A 15293-nucleotide genomic window follows, 5' to 3' on the forward strand; every position below is an offset into this window, starting at 1 on the left:
AAAGATGACATGCTTGATTTTATTTTTGAATCATAAACAAATACATTTGACACCATTCATACTTCTTATGCAACTCTTACAGCTTAGAAATTATAAGTCTAAAGTCATTTTTATTACCAACATTCAACAATGTCATGTCAATAAAATGTACAATTTATTAACCCCACTTAGGGTCGGTAATGCCTATGGCACAAACTTTACATCTCCGAATGAAAAGTTGATTCAAAGGCTTTAGGCCTGTAAGGTCATTTTTTCACATTTCTCATCTTCAGAAGCTCACTAGCTGCCTGGTAGCAGCTCAGGAATCTGAAAATCGCAACAAAGTCCCCGAAGTTGTAGGTATGCTGGCAAAAGACGAAAGGTAAACTGTTAGAAAATCAGAATAAACTCAAACTCTATCCGAACATAATCCGAACAGCTCATAAAAGTTAATCAGAAAGTAGAGGATTAGATAACTCTGCTTGATATTTGATATTTTACAGAACCCACCAGCATTATCAATTGGTTGTAAAAAACAAACAAAATTTACCTTTCTACCAATTCTGCCCCAACAATGTCATGGACATGGTATTTTATAGGAAATTTCACTTGTGAGGTTGTGCGTCGCTCCTCTAAATCGGCTCGTAACACTTCGTTATATTTGGACTTCTTCACCATGCCAAGCACCGCTTTACGGCCTGAAAGGTAAAATGGTGTCGGACAGCACGAAACAAACAAACTCCTAAAAGGTGGAGGATGCCCTAAATCCGGCACAAATTAATCTGTGGTGAACCTCTAATAATAATCATGCAAAGACCAACCTTGAATAAAATACTTTGTGAATTTGCCAGAGTTGGGAATGGAAAGCCACCAGCTGCCGGCATCCCTCACGGTCAGAACCCCTGACTTCACCAGCTGCCTTGGTGGCGAGAAAACAAACAAAGTGCTGATCTCTGAGAATACTGCAAATGAAAACAATGATTTGTTTTCTTTTTGCCGTGTTGATAATCTAAAATATCAATCAATACGTCACAGATTTAGGGTTCTTCGTACGTTATCTCCGAGTCTGTGAAGAGAAACTCTTTCAGCATCTTGTCTTTGCTGAAGCTAAGATCTGGGCAGGAGGACACCACTTTCTCCAAGAACTTGTCAACAGTTGTTCGCGTTACTTTCCCCTCTTCGCCAGCCAGAACTTTGGCCTTGTAGTCTGATGCAAAAACCAGCCCGAACGCTTCAGAGTCAAACCCGAGCTGGAACATCAGCAGCTCCCCGCTCTCCTGGAGTTTATTCTGCTCAGCAAAAAGAAGTCATAGAAGTCAGGACTTCAATCAAAAACGCAGAGCCTTGCAAGATAAATCACATCCCTTGAACTTTTTGTCATGTTTTAACCACAAACTATTGGATTTACTCTGACTATTATGTGATAGATAACGTTTTTCACAATTCTGCAGTGGAAGGTAAATGATGGGTTCCAGTTTTGATGTTTTAATCAAATGATCTGAAAAGTGTGGCATGCATTTGTCTTCAGCCTTTACCCATTATTGACTCACTTTCATTATAAATTTTTCTTCATTCTTCATATATTGTGCAGAAGAATATTTCCAAGTCTTGCATGTGGAACAGAAAGTTTAATATTGGTCTCATCTGCTCTCCCAGCCATATCTTGCTAGGTTTGCATTTGTGCCATATCCCATCTGGGATATGGCACAAACCGAGATTTCCAAAGCTTGGGTTGCTTTTCAACAACTACCTGTCGTTGGTTCTTTAACAAACCTCTGAGGCCTCCTCAAAATAGCTGAATTTATTACACTATAGCTGTTAATTAGGTGACTTCTATAGGTAATTGGTTCCACTGGATTTTAATTGTTGAACGGGGTAAATACAAAAACATGTCAAACTTTGCTCTTTTTTTTTTGTGAAACAATGTTTCCTTCAGCTTCATGGTCATGCATTACTTTTTGTTGGTCTATCACATAAAATCCCCATAAAATAAATGGAAGTTTGTGGCTGCACTATGACAACATGTTAAATTATTAAAACTCAGACAGCTGGCTTACCACTTCCTTATCCACCAGGGTCTTGTCATCGTGTATGCTGTACAGCTGGTGCTTCAGTACAATTGGAGGCAAGGTGTCGTTAAAGAGCTTCCTGGGAAATAGTGTCATTAGGTGCTCCAAGGTAGATTTCATGTCAGCTGGTGCTTTTTAGAGGAAATATGGGAGGGCGTTTGTACAGGTGGCATTTTTTTTTTTTCTTTCAGTAAATTTAGAAACGGTTTTCCAGGTCACTCACCACCTGCTTCGTCAACAGCCCCAAACGTTTCTGTGCCATTTCTCTTTTTCTTTACTTTGAAAGCGTCGGAAATCAGAGCCCGTTTTCGGTTCATATCTGAAACAGAAATAATACAGAAATACCGACTTTCATCCAGATGACCTTAGCAGACTCTGGATATTATTTTTATTTAAAGCTAAGGTACCTTCTTACCCCAGATACGACCTACTAGAAGTGTTTGTAAGCACTACGGTTTTTTCTAAAGATTAACGTTAGCCAAGCTAACAATATTAGCGGCGCTAATTCAAGAGCAAACGTTTTTGCTAAGCTACCTAAAACCGTCACCTTTTAATTATTGTATAGAGTGAAGGCCCATTCTCGCAATTTACCATGTTAAAGAACCTTACCGTTGTTCATAAATCCATTACGTAAACCAAATTTAAAGCTTCCTTTATAAACTATTATGTCAAATGTGGGTAAAATATCGCGGGTGCCACCCAGTGGATCAGTTTGGAATAACATCCGGAAATTACGTACAGTTTGTTTTGTAGCATGTAATGCTAGTTAGCAGTCCCGCTCATTTAAAATCACGTTAGCGACCTTTTCTGGACCCACAAGATATAATAAATTACGTGCATTTTGTTCGCAGTAAGTAACAAAGTGACACATGAGCTGTTTTGTTGTTTCCTTTTGTTAAAAGGTAGGTTTTGATTTATTTACCCGTAATTTTAGTTGCTTCTAAGATGCTTATGTGATGAAATGAAAACCTTAAACAAAATGGTTAATACATTAAAAGTATGCATATGCAGGTGATACAGTGGAGGCAAACTTTAAAAAGCTAACGCTACATTTGTATTACGCAGATTGCAACCTCATTTTAATTAAATTCATTTGTATCGTGTGTATTAATTCTACACACAGATTCAAATTCAAAAATACTTTATTAATCCTAAAGGGAAATTAAATGTTGTTATAGCTCATATTATGTAGGTTTCTTCAAAGAGCCGTTGTAGATGCTGATGGCTGTGGGCAGGAAGGATCTCCTGTAGCGCTCCGTCTTACAGTAGATCTGAAGAAGCCTCTGACTGAAGACACTCTGTTGTTGTAGGACAGTCTCATGAAGAGGATGCTCAGGGTTCTCCATAATGTTCTTCATTTTATGAAGAATCCTTCTTTCCACAATGATCTCCAGAGGTTCCAGAGGAGTCCTCAGAACAGAGCCAGCCTTCTTTATCAGCTTGTTGAGTTTTTTTAAGTCCCTGGCTCTGATGCTGCTACCCCAGCAGATGATGGCAGAAGAGATCACACTTTCCACAACAGACTTATAGAAGATATGCAGCATCTTGCTGCAAACACCAAAGGACCTAAGCTTCCTCAAGAAGTACCTGTACTCAGCTTCTTGTCCATCTCTGATCCACCCCACGACTGCAGAATCATCCGAGTATTTCTGCAGATGACAGGAGTCTGTCTTGTACTGGAAGTCTGAGGTGTACAGAGTGAAAAGGAATGGTGAGAGTACAGTCCCCTGTGGTGCTCCTGTGCTGATGACTACCAGGTTAGACTCACAACCCTTCAGTCTCACAAACTGTGGTCTGTTTGTCAGGTAGTCTTTGATCCAGGAGATTGTTGAGGCCTCCACCTGAGACTTCTGGAGTTTCTGACAAAACAAATAAGGTTGAATTGTGTAAAATGCACTGGAGAAATCAAAGAACATGATCCATGTATATCTTTGAGTAATTTCATATTTTAAGGCCTTAAATTTAAGTATTTTGTATAATACTACAGGCATTTTGGGCATTTTGCATCTTTGGGTTTATGTTATTTATTTATTGTCAGTCATGTAATGTAATTTTGGACCTTCCTTACTTGTATTTCTTGGATCCATTTAGTTTTAATTTGAGAACAATTTGAAAATCTAAAATACTTTTTCAAAAATGTTTTTAGATAAACTTTGTAATGCTTGTTGTTTATGTCTCAAGCTCTTTTCTGCAACAGGAATGGACCGGCACAGATCCCGCAGCCCCGTTACCAGCTCCCAACACCACTATTCACCAAACAAACGAGGAGATAACAGGAGAGCAAAACACTGTGACGCTGCACACTTCAGACCCACAAATCACCACTGGCACCAGTCCAGTGCAACTCCAGAGCAAACCCCACCCAGGTCCCAGACATTATGCACAAGGAGGGAAGCGTATGAGAGAGCCTTTCCGTTGTACAAGCAGCCTGTGGAAGTGGGCTGTTTCTCCCTGGACTCTCAGCGTAGGTTTTTCAATGACAGCAGGCAGATGAGATACTACGTGGAACCTGACAGAAGTCCTAATTTTGATCTGAGCGACGGGTACAGGGGACGTTATGTGAAAAGGGACGAAAACGTAAAGGAAAAGCTGGACCACATTCTGCGGTGGATTGTAGCCAACAGATCAAAGCTGAAATCCAAACTGTCCCCAGACGCTTCATGGTGAGTTCTTTCGACAGTTTATAAATTAAAGTAGAAAACTTTAGTATAAGAGTGAAATTGTTCAATTCTGGCTAATTTTCAGATGACAGAGGAATACATTCACTACTACATGCATTAATACAAGAGAAATTAATGCACTGTCACACTTGCCCAAAAATGATCTACAATCCCATCCCTTCCTTTCGGCTTAGCTTTAATTTGACCCACCTCTGCTCCTCTCAGCCTTCTAGACTTCGACTTTGTGACTTGGCGCGGCCACCTGACCAAGCTGCTCACTACGCCGTATGAGACCAGCGAGGGCTGGTTGCTGGCTGTGACCAGGTTTAACGGCACGCTCTACATCAGCGAGGTGGAGACCGAAGCTGCTCACAGAGAACGAGAGAACCGCCCTGAGAGGAACCAGGAGATGATGTACTGGGGATACAAGTTTGAGCAGTACATGTGTGCAGGTAGGTGGCTGTTTGCTTTGTTTTTAATCAGAGATATTAGCCTCCCTATAACATAGGCTCAGCTAGTTTATGGCAAGGTGGATTTATAATTACTTCAGTTTTTAGATTTTATTTGTCATTTTCAGGAAAAGAAAACCACAGATGATGCCACCAAGATGACGCTATGTGAAATATGCATAGATAAAAATCTGCAAACGGTGTAAATATACATTTAAGCAAGATTAATTTGAAAGCATCAAGCTACAAAAATATTTGCATAGTTTTTTGGGGTTTTTTTTGCTAAATTTTTAACAGGTTGCTTTAAAAAACTAATATAAATAATCACAGCTAGAAATACATTACTAAACTTAAGGTAGACAACTTAACTTGGCAACTAGTACAAAATATGATTGGGTATAACACGTATTTTCCAAAAAGACCTTCAGATTATTTTAAGGTTGGTTACATTTGCTACATTATAGAACTTTGAGGTGGCAAAAGTGACTAAATAGTAAAAAGTGTCAGTTTCAGTACCTGACATGTCCTTTCCACCAATATAAGATTTATGAACAGATCAACAGAACAAAAAAACTCAGGAGGAAAACAATGACAAAAATCCGCAAATTATTCTAATATAGTGAGAGAAGAATACATTTTTTATGACGAAACAAATCATTTATTTTAAAAGAGCTTAAACTAAAATTTCAACTGAATAAATCAACTTTATTTGTAAAACTGTTAAAATAACAGAGATGACTGAAGAGCTACACAAGATATCCTCCAAAACGGACAAAAATTTGTGGAAACAGTCGGGAACTTACTTGTGTCCCTTCTACCCTTCTTCGACGCGTCTTTTATTCCTGTTTTTTTTCCCAGTTTTCACATTTAAAGCCTGACCACTGTAGACATAAGTGCCATAAATTCATGTTGAACGTTTGTGTTTTACGTTTTAAAATCAATCTAAAGCACTGGGAACAATTTCAAGTTGAGTCCGGAATTTTTGAAGAAAAATGTGTAGGACCACATGAACAGACTCTAAAGGGATCACCTTTGACATGACCTGCAGATAAAACGTACAGTGAGCCTGACCCCAGCGGAGTGGTCAACACCAACGAGGCCTTCTGCACTGTGGTCCAGACCCGACTCACAGATCACAAACTTCTGTTCTCTGGCGAGGTGGATTGTCGGGACAAAGATCCTGATGCTCCACCTCCTCCTGCCTGTTACGTGGAGCTGAAGACCTCTGCAGAGATCTGCACTCCCAAACAGCGCAGCAACTTCCACAGGTTATTATCTCACCAGTAGTTTCTACTTGATCTGTTTTATATGGATGCCTATCATGCCTCTTATTATTTTGACGGGTGCATCAGGTTTAAACTGTTGAAGTGGTGGGCCCAGTCTTTTCTCCCTGGAGTTCCTCGGGTGGTTGCAGGTTTCAGGGATCATGATGGGATTGTTGTTTCTGTGGAGACTTTTCAAATCTCCAAGATTTCCCAGCTCATCAAGGTAGGAAAAGTTTTAAAACATTCATTCCTTTAAGATACCAAGACAGTGGTGGAGTTAAATCCAGCTGCAGATTTCAGTAATTGCAAGTCTTGTCTTTTTTCTTTCAGAATGAATATAACTGCTGGAAGCCAACAGTTTGCATGAACTTCTGCTGTGATTTCCTGTCTTTTGTAAAGCATGAAGCTACTGAAGACAATCCTAGGTGAGGTTAAATGAAAAGCAAGAATTTTCACAGTTATAGGGCAGAATAATGGACAGAAATGAAAGCTGATGTCTCATCTGAGTATACATCTAAAGTTTGACGAGTTTGGACGGGGATTGGCTACTAAGACGTTTTTTAAGTCACCGTTTAAAAAATGCACTGCTGCCTAATATTGAAAGTAATCATGTTGTTTTGGATCAAACAGACAGAATTGCCAGGTTGTTTGCTATTGCAAGGTTTCATTATGCCAACATCGCTCAGAGGGCTAGTTGAAACAAAAGCACAGCCTTGTTTTACCATATTGTGTCTGTATGGCGTTTGAATATTACCACTCCTTTTTTCCAAAGTAGGAACATTAACAGGAAAGATGTAGTTACTTTATGCTGACTTACTGCATGCACTTTGTAATGAATTTGTCTTACATTATTTAAGGTGTTACTGATCTTTAATCTGTTTCAGAAAGTCGTTTCTAAAAGATAAAATTAGACGCTCTGGATTAAAATCTTCTTCTTACCTGTTTTAAACTTTATTTTGAAGAACACCACAACCAGTCATGGATGGTTAGGTCTGATGTTTATAAAATATTTCCGTTTCAGTGTGGTGTACCTGTTTTCCTGGGAACCACACAAGGATGTGACCTACTCAGTCCACCGGGACTCCCAGTATTCCTTCCTGCCCGACTGGTACATTAAGGAAATGACTTGTTCTGGAGAGTAACACCATCACCTTTGACGTTACCAATGGCCATCCTCTGTGCTGTCTGGAAAAGTAGGATTCAAGTATTTTCTAGATGTTGAAGATTAAAAACCTCCAGATTTATTTCCTTTTCCACCATCAGTAAGTTGTATTCTCTTAACTACCGCCTCTAATTTTTGCAATGACAATTGTGGAAAATAACATTTTGTATTTATATTTCTGAAAATAAGTAAAAAAAAAAATAATCAGGATTTTGAAATGAAAAGTGCATATGAACTCTGAACCCTGAGGTTTTCTTTGACAGAATACAAAAGTTCACCAAATGTCTCCAATAATTGCTTCATTTTCTGAGGAGCTTTTTAATCAAAAACATTGTTCTTTGTTTCATTCATGGCAATTTAAAATAACAGTCTGTAAATGAATAAAAAATGTTTCATAGAATTTATTGTTCCCTTATAATAGTAACCTTGAGTTAGAAAGCATCAGGTTAATGAAGTGAAATAAAAAAAAAAGATATTAAATTGTAATGAAAAAAAAATACATCAAATAATCAAATCATTATTTTCTTTCTTTAAAAGTATTTCATGTAAACCTATGTTTAAGATTTTTTTTAAATAAATAAATAAGACAATAACTGACACTTATGGTGTAATCTAGTAATTGCCTAAATGTGTGTCCTTTTGCTTTGTTTTGATAAGTTCTCTACATTTCTGTTAGGCTTTACTTCAGTACAAAGAAACGTCATGAAACAGTGCAGCACATTGTTACAGTCAGCGGCAGCTCAAACTTTCAGTTACCAAATAAGAGCTGGAGAGAGAAAACATTGATACATTCAACCGCAGCACCAAGGAACCTTAAATAATGGAAGACAAAAAGCTGAAAATTACAAAGATTAAGACAGGAAACAGTTTCCATAGTAAAACTTCCACCACGTCTTGAGGCACTTGTGTATCATTAACAGTGTAACTTATTGTACAATTAGCTCTGACCTCCATGTCTGTTAATATCCGCTTTAAATGCTTGCAGTTATTGTTAAAAAGGAAGTGATTTCTATCATTTCTAATTCGAATGATAATTTTCATAAAACCATCACAGAAATCACAGCTTTTTTATGACAGTGCTATCCACACTCCGGCTACAATTTTTTTTTTTGTACTTTCTAAGCAGGGAAACATAAACGTGAAAGTTTCATAGTTTAAAGCACAAGTTAGGAGAAGATCCAGTGCATCAAAATACGACTATAAGTATTTAGTAGTCTCTAAAAGTACAGCAGACTCATTATATGGTGAGATTCATTTTAGGCCTTCCAATTTATCAAAAACAGTAAGACTGGCCCTTTTCAGATTACCCAGAAATGAACTGGGTTATTACTAACTAGGAATAGTTTGTGCCCGTGTGATTTTTTTGTTTTTTTTGTTTGGTCCTTGAGGCAGGCTTGCAAACTGTATTAGATTTCCTTCCAAGTACAAAAAACATTTGGTTTAATTAGTTAATACTACATTGTCCTATTGGAAAACAGTAATACAGCTGCTGTTTAAGAAGGCTCAAATGTGGAAGTAAAATAAAAAAGTAATCTGTCTGCATAGATGGGAGCTGTTAGAAGCTCTGGTGGGTTTTAAACCCATCAGTGGTCTATATACATATTGTATGCATTCCCAGAAATCAGTGGCCTTACTGGCATCAAGTCTAACTTTAATTACTTAAGACGATAATTTACTTCGAAGCGTTAATATAAATCAGTAGCAGGCACTGTGCTCTATTCAAGCAGAAGCTCTCAGTGCGTCGGCTTTTTGTTCAGGCCCATGACTCTGAAGATGGCGGCGGTGATCTTCTCGTAAACTACAAACATGAGGGCGGCCGTCAGCACAGTCTGCAGCAGCTTGGCCTCCAAGCCTTTGTACAAACCAAGAAAGCCATACTTCCTGCAAGAACACAGAACCGTTAGTGGCCAGCAGCCCATTTTCATTACCAATCGCGTAACGGCACCACTCACTTGATCCGGTCCATGAAGAGGAAAAAAATGTTGGAGATGCTCCCCATCAGGCCTCCTTTGCCGTCGCCTTTATACTGACCGAACTGATGAAGAGCAAAGTGGAGGTTACTGGAATCCAACAATTTATTGAGAAGCGAACATGAATTTAAGTAAGAAAAACATCTCATCCAGTTAGCATTTGTGAAAAGATTTCAGGAACACCAGCTAATGTTACTTTCAGAATTCTACTGGAAAAAGAGAATAATTAAATGTTGCATGAAGTATTTACCCTCAGGATGGCCTGGATGGTTTGGAGGGGGTATGTGGCTGTGGTAGCGATGGCCTTGGCAATTGCTCCAATGAGAAAGATCTTTGTCGAGGATATCTGTGCCAGGAGATAAAAATGTAACAATTTTCCCAGTAATTGCTCGACTGTGACAAAAGTGGAATTACAGAACAAAATAATCCTGAAGCATTTGCGTTTCAAATTAGATGTGAAAAATGTTGCAGCCTCCAGTGATTTGGTGACTTCCATTTGTGTTGCTGTATCTTCTCACCTTCCTGCCTCCCTTGCCTGCCTTCCTCTTCATGGCTTCATAAATCATGAACTGCACAGCCGGGTTGACCACGAGGATGAGAGAGGGCAGGATGCCGTTCCACAGAGTTCCCACTCCCTCGTCGGCAATGATCTGCGAGAAAGCATCTACAAGGAGGAAAGCCAAGGTGTTGTAGAACTCAAAGTTACATAAAGAACAACATCTGAAGTGTTTTAATTCAAATACAGAGAGGTACACGCACTAAATATGCCTCTGTACTGGGTTTGGTGGAGGTCTTCATTTCTAAACCTCACCCCCTGCAGCTTCAGTCGGGTGTTGACTACCCACATGGGAGTGGTCAGGATCACATTCACCACACCTGCATGAACATACGATAGTCAGATAACACAGTTCACATTGAAACGTGGTGGCAACATCATACTGTGGAGATGCTTTTCTTCACATACAGGTCCTTCTCAAAATATTAGCATATTGTGATAAAGTTCATTATTTTCCATAATGTCATGATGAAAATTTAACATTCATATATTTTAGATTCATTGCACACTAACTGAAATATTTCAGGTCTTTTATTGTCTTAATACGGATGATTTTGGCATACAGCTCATGAAAACCCAAAATTCCTATCTCACAAAATTAGCATATTTCATCCGACCAATAAAAGAAAAGTGTTTTTAATACAAAAAACGTCAACCTTCAAATAATCATGTACAGTTATGCACTCAATACTTGGTCGGGAATCCTTTGGCAGAAATGACTGCTTCAATGCGGCGTGGCATGGAGGCAATCAGCCTGTGGCACTGCTGAGGTCTTATGGAGGCCCAGGATGCTTCAATAGCGGCCTTTAGCTCATCCAGAGTGTTGGGTCTTGAGTCTCTCAACGTTCTCTTCACAATATCCCACAGATTCTCTATGGGGTTCAGGTCAGGAGAGTTGGCAGGCCAATTGAGCACAGTGATACCATGGTCAGTAAACCATTTACCAGTGGTTTTGGCACTGTGAGCAGGTGCCAGGTCGTGCTGAAAAATGAAATCTTCATCTCCATAAAGCTTTTCAGCAGATGGAAGCATGAAGTGCTCCAAAATCTCCTGATAGCTAGCTGCATTGACCCTGCCCTTGATAAAACACAGTGGACCAACACCAGCAGCTGACACAGCACCCCAGACCATCACTGACTGTGGGTACTTGACACTGGACTTCTGGCATTTTGGCATTTCCTTCTCCCCAGTCTTCCTCCAGACTCTGGCACCTTGATTTCCGAATGACATGCAGAATTTGCTTTCATCCGAAAAAAGTACTTTGGACCACTGAGCAACAGTCCAGTGCTGCTTCTCTGTAGCCCAGGTCAGGCGCTTCTGCCGCTGTTTCTGGTTCAAAAGTGGCTTGACCTGGGGAATGCGGCACCTGTAGCCCATTTCCTGCACACGCCTGGGCTCTGGATGTTTCTACTCCAGACTCAGTCCACTGCTTCCGCAGGTCCCCCAAGGTCTGGAATCGGCCCTTCTCCACAATCTTCCTCAGGGTCCGGTCACCTCTTCTCGTTGTGCAGCGTTTTCTGCCACACTTTTTCCTTCCCACAGACTTCCCACTGAGGTGCCTTGATACAGCACTCTGGGAACAGCCTATTCGTTCAGAAATTTCTTTCTGTGTCTTACCCTCTTGCTTGAGGGTGTCAATAGTGGCCTTCTGGACAGCAGTCAGGTCGGCAGTCTTACCCATGATTGGGGTTTTGAGTGATGAACCAGGCTGGGAGTTTTAAAGGCCTCAGGAATCTTTTGCAGGTGTTTAGAGTTAACTCGTTGATTCAGATGATTAGGTTCATAGCTCGTTTAGAGACCCTTTTAATGATATGCTAATTTTGTGAGATAGGAATTTTGGGTTTTCATGAGCTGTATGCCAAAATCATCCGTATTAAGACAATAAAAGACCTGAAATATTTCAGTTAGTGTGCAATGAATCTAAAATATATGAATGTTAAATTTTCATCATGACATTATGGAAAATAATTAACTTTATCACAATATGCTAATATTTTGAGAAGGACCTGTAGTACAAATGGAGGTAAATAAATAAAGGGGAATCCTAAAAGTAAACAAGTTGTAGGCTGGAGACTCTCTACTGGCAACAAAGTTCACAACCTTGAACGTGCAGCCAGAGTTACAATAAAATGGTTTAGATCAAACCATAATACCCCAGCGAAGGTCTAAGGTCCAGATTCAACACAGAATCTATGAAAAAACTTGAAAATAAATTGTCCTAGACATTCTCCATCTAATCTGAAAGATCCACGCATGGATTTTCCTCCATTTGAGGTATGAATACCTTTCCAAGGCAATGTAAACTAAAGCTAACAGAAAAGTAAAAGAGTAAAACACAAATACTTTTTAATTTGCATTAAATAAACGCAAACCGCTCAGCAATTTCCTTTAATACTGCAGCATGTTTGGTTGCTTAAACTGAAAATGAGCATCACTTTAGCATGTTTACCTGCTACCATCCCCATCAGCAGGTCCTTCCCAGGTCTGGGCTTGCCTGGTCCAGATGCAGCTGCCTTCTTCAGTGCATTGAAAGTGTAGAAGTAGACAAAGTTGGAGCAGCAAAGGCTGGAGATGACTGGAAACCAGCCTCTGTACAGAGCCAAACTGAAAGAAGTGGTGGAGAAGTTTAGATGCAGAATTACATGCATCTCTGGAGAAACCACACTTGCTTCTACTGAAACTGCATTGTTTTACCATGAAAGTTCAGTGATGTAAGATCCAAAACAAATGAACTTACAAGCCCTCTTCTTTTGCAATTTCAGCCAAAATGACAGGAGTGGACTGAGACTTTCGTTTGTCATCCACTGAGAAGAAAACATCACAATATCAGGACTCCTCTGAGCCAGAGGAATGTTACAAAGCAACAACTGTAGCCATATATGTCAGCTGGCTACTCCCAGCAGGTGATCTCTGCTTGACCTTTCTAATTGGTAACAGATGCTCTACAAGCGAGGGGTGTTAAGTTTGTACCACAAAGATGTTCCTGGCATGAAACCTTCCTTATACTTTATGCACTGTCTCTAAATAGACCAAATGGATGGTAGGACAACAAATCCTTAAGCTGAAATCCTTCACATTTTGTTAAAAGGATTTTAGCATATATTTACATGTTCAGACCTACAGTCACTGTAAAAAGAAAGTTTATTATGTTCATATTGAGGATTTAACATATCAGGATATAGTCAAATTTATCTGGTCTTTACACAGTTCTAAATGAATCTAACCCTCAGGGCAAAAAAACACAGAGAAGCATTTAGTCATTCATTAAACAAAATGGGTGCCCAGGTCCAGTCCTCGAGAGCTACTGTCCTGTAACTTTTAGGTGCATGCCTTCTCCAACTCACCTGAATGAAATGGCTAAATTCCCTCATCAGCATTTAGTTATTAAGGTCCCCAGAGGCCTGGTAAACACCCATTCATTTGATTCGGGTGTATTTTAGAAGGGATGCATCTAAAAGACTAAACCTGGAAACCCTTACACCGAAGGTTATGGCACAAGTAGGTTTGCAAAGATGCATCTGAACAAATCTCTAGATTTCTGTAACCATTTTCGCTTGTCAGACGAGACAAAAGTAGGGAGTATTGCCTATATTGGACAGACATTAATAAACAAAACACAGCACATCTGCACAAACACATCATACCAACTGTCAAGCACGGTGGTGGAGGGGTTATGATTTGGTCAGTCACTGAGATAACCATTAACGTCTCTGCAAACCAAAGTATGTTTAAATCAAATTTAAGGCCATAATGGCTGAAACTGGGTCATCAACAGGACAATGACCCAGAACACAGCAACAAATCTGCAACAGGTTGACTGACAAGAAAATAATCCTGGTGTTGCAATGGCCCAGTCAAAGCCCAGACCTCGACTTTAAGAGGGCTGTGCTCAGAAATATATGTCTGAACACCTTCATGAAAGGATGCAATGTTGCAAAAAACAGTGAACCAAGGGTCCTCCACAATAATGTGAGAGTGATAAAGTCACGCAGAAAAGGACTACTGAGAGTTATTTCTGCTAAAGGTGGCTTTAACAAGCTTTGGAATCATAGCGTGACTACACATGGCTTCTCCATTTTGGCTTCATTTAATTTAATGAACAATGACACTGCAGGAGCATTATGGGATACCTGGGATTAGAATATTTTTAAAACCTAATAAACTTTTTTTTTTTTTGTTAAGTCCTGTTGGCAACAGGTAACTAATATCCAACATCATAACCCAAACTCACCCTGCAATCTGCTTTTAGCTGTATCCAAAGGGAAGAACACTGTCATGGCTGTCACACTCCCCTGGAAGATAAGACATTACATCACCACCTGCAAAGACATCCACCACTACAACACACCAACCCGCTCTGTCACTCCATATTTTTATTTAAATCATTCTGCTTCCTCCCATGAAGAAGTTCAATATCAGGACGGCTCACCATTGCACCTGCCACCGCATGGACCAGCGTCTCGTAGGACAGGAGGCCGACAACAGAGCCACCACTGTTGGACATCTCTGCTGGATTTTCCCGGTGAAACCCCCGCAATTAAAAAGTCGGGGGAAGTAGCCAGGAAGAGACCCGGAGGAGGGCAGCTGGGAGTCGGCCAGACGGGTTCTGACGCGGTGGGAACAACTAGTTTTTACTGCTACAACTGCATGATGTTGGTCCGAAGGTCGGAGATCAGGAACAGAAAGGAACTAAGACAGAAAAGAGACAGTGTTGACAGATTCATCTTCAGGTTTATTCAGTAAATCACCAAAAGAGGCGATGAGCCACCTGCTGGACAGGAGGATTATTACACCATGTGAAAAGCTGTGGCCTGTTGGCGACAGTAAACAAAACGGAGGTTTTACCATGTTCTTAAATTAGAGAAAGATTAATGGATCGCACATTCCTCTAATGAAACATGGTGGTGGCACCACCATGCTGCGAGGATATTATTTTCTTCACAGAGCAAACAGTGCTGCAAACGAGATTGAATTTGATTGTTCACGTATTATTGTCTATTCCCTTTTTTTTTAGAAATTTTGAAATGAATGTGTTTTAGTAGAAAAACACCTAAATTTAGTCTTGTTTTATTGCTTATATAAAACAGAGCAATAAAAATGTATATTCTAACTGAGGAAAGGTGAGGACACCCCACCACCTCGCTAATGCTATCCTCTGGTTGAAAAGGTGTCAGTAAGATGCT

General features: G+C 39.8%; 3 protein-coding genes across 12 annotated transcripts; 1 reads left to right on the forward strand and 2 right to left on the reverse strand.

Annotated features, from left to right (window-relative positions):
* On the reverse strand, window positions 1-2793 carry LOC124863147 (serine/threonine-protein kinase 19-like). Of its 4 annotated transcripts, none has more exons than XM_047357402.1 (7): window positions 2658-2791; window positions 2272-2367; window positions 2037-2179; window positions 1033-1268; window positions 801-898; window positions 530-677; window positions 1-344 (listed from the first exon to the last, which is right to left on the reverse strand). In XM_047357402.1, the coding sequence occupies exons 1-7, from the start codon at window positions 2770-2772 to the stop codon at window positions 299-301; spliced, it is 882 nt and encodes a 293-aa protein (XP_047213358.1). In that variant the 5' UTR covers window positions 2773-2791; the 3' UTR covers window positions 1-298. The 4 variants fall into 4 exon arrangements, with proteins under 4 accessions (XP_047213358.1, XP_047213359.1, XP_047213361.1 ...); XM_047357403.1 differs by lacking the exon at window positions 2658-2791 and adding an exon at window positions 2464-2648; XM_047357405.1 differs by lacking the exon at window positions 2658-2791 and adding an exon at window positions 2456-2648.
* Window positions 2052-8199, forward strand: dxo (decapping exoribonuclease). 7 transcript variants are annotated; one of them, XM_047357398.1, is made up of 7 exons: window positions 2052-2157; window positions 4246-4711; window positions 4934-5160; window positions 6206-6425; window positions 6510-6645; window positions 6753-6847; window positions 7444-8199. In XM_047357398.1, the coding sequence occupies exons 2-7, from the start codon at window positions 4248-4250 to the stop codon at window positions 7562-7564; spliced, it is 1263 nt and encodes a 420-aa protein (XP_047213354.1). In that variant the 5' UTR covers window positions 2052-2157; window positions 4246-4247; the 3' UTR covers window positions 7565-8199. The 7 variants fall into 7 exon arrangements, with proteins under 7 accessions (XP_047213354.1, XP_047213355.1, XP_047213349.1 ...); XM_047357399.1 differs by lacking the exon at window positions 2052-2157 and adding an exon at window positions 2170-2214 and having other exon boundaries at window positions 4230-4711; XM_047357393.1 differs by lacking the exon at window positions 2052-2157 and adding an exon at window positions 2760-2898 and having other exon boundaries at window positions 4230-4711.
* Window positions 7970-14878, reverse strand: LOC124863146 (peroxisomal membrane protein PMP34-like). The gene is made up of 9 exons (XM_047357401.1): window positions 14540-14878; window positions 14342-14402; window positions 12848-12914; window positions 12560-12714; window positions 10314-10430; window positions 10073-10218; window positions 9805-9900; window positions 9537-9619; window positions 7970-9465 (listed from the first exon to the last, which is right to left on the reverse strand). Exons 1-9 carry the CDS (start codon window positions 14612-14614, stop codon window positions 9318-9320), a joined length of 948 nt encoding a protein of 315 aa, XP_047213357.1. The 5' UTR covers window positions 14615-14878; the 3' UTR covers window positions 7970-9317.
* Between the last annotated feature and the right edge of the window lie 415 nt (window positions 14879-15293).

This window comes from Girardinichthys multiradiatus, chromosome X, assembly GCF_021462225.1.
Source record: "Girardinichthys multiradiatus isolate DD_20200921_A chromosome X, DD_fGirMul_XY1, whole genome shotgun sequence".
Taxonomy (NCBI): domain Eukaryota; kingdom Metazoa; phylum Chordata; class Actinopteri; order Cyprinodontiformes; family Goodeidae; genus Girardinichthys; species Girardinichthys multiradiatus.

What these genes read in the sequence shown, in the direction of transcription:
- LOC124863147 (XM_047357402.1), bottom strand. Translation starts at nt 2,772, where the DNA reads ATGTTATTCCAAACTGATCCACTGGGTGGCACCCGCGATATTTTACCC. An exon ending in TAATGGATTTATGAACAACG is followed by an intron (nt 2,368 to 2,657) that starts GTAAGGTTCTTT and finishes TTTCTGTTTCAG; the next exon opens with ATATGAACCGAAAACGGGCT. An exon ending in GGGGCAGAATTGGTAGAAAG is followed by an intron (nt 345 to 529) that starts GTAAATTTTGTT and finishes GTCTTTTGCCAG; the next exon opens with CATACCTACAACTTCGGGGA.
- LOC124863146 (XM_047357401.1), bottom strand. Translation starts at nt 14,614, where the DNA reads ATGTCCAACAGTGGTGGCTCTGTTGTCGGCCTCCTGTCCTACGAGACG. An exon ending in AGCTAAAAGCAGATTGCAGG is followed by an intron (nt 12,915 to 14,341) that starts GTGAGTTTGGGT and finishes TTTTCTTCTCAG; the next exon opens with TGGATGACAAACGAAAGTCT. An exon ending in CCAGTACAGAGGCATATTTA is followed by an intron (nt 10,219 to 10,313) that starts GTGCGTGTACCT and finishes TCCTCCTTGTAG; the next exon opens with ATGCTTTCTCGCAGATCATT.
- dxo (XM_047357398.1), top strand. Translation starts at nt 4,248, where the DNA reads ATGGACCGGCACAGATCCCGCAGCCCCGTTACCAGCTCCCAACACCAC. An exon ending in TGAGCAGTACATGTGTGCAG is followed by an intron (nt 5,161 to 6,205) that starts GTAGGTGGCTGT and finishes CATGACCTGCAG; the next exon opens with ATAAAACGTACAGTGAGCCT. An exon ending in CAGCGCAGCAACTTCCACAG is followed by an intron (nt 6,426 to 6,509) that starts GTTATTATCTCA and finishes CGGGTGCATCAG; the next exon opens with GTTTAAACTGTTGAAGTGGT.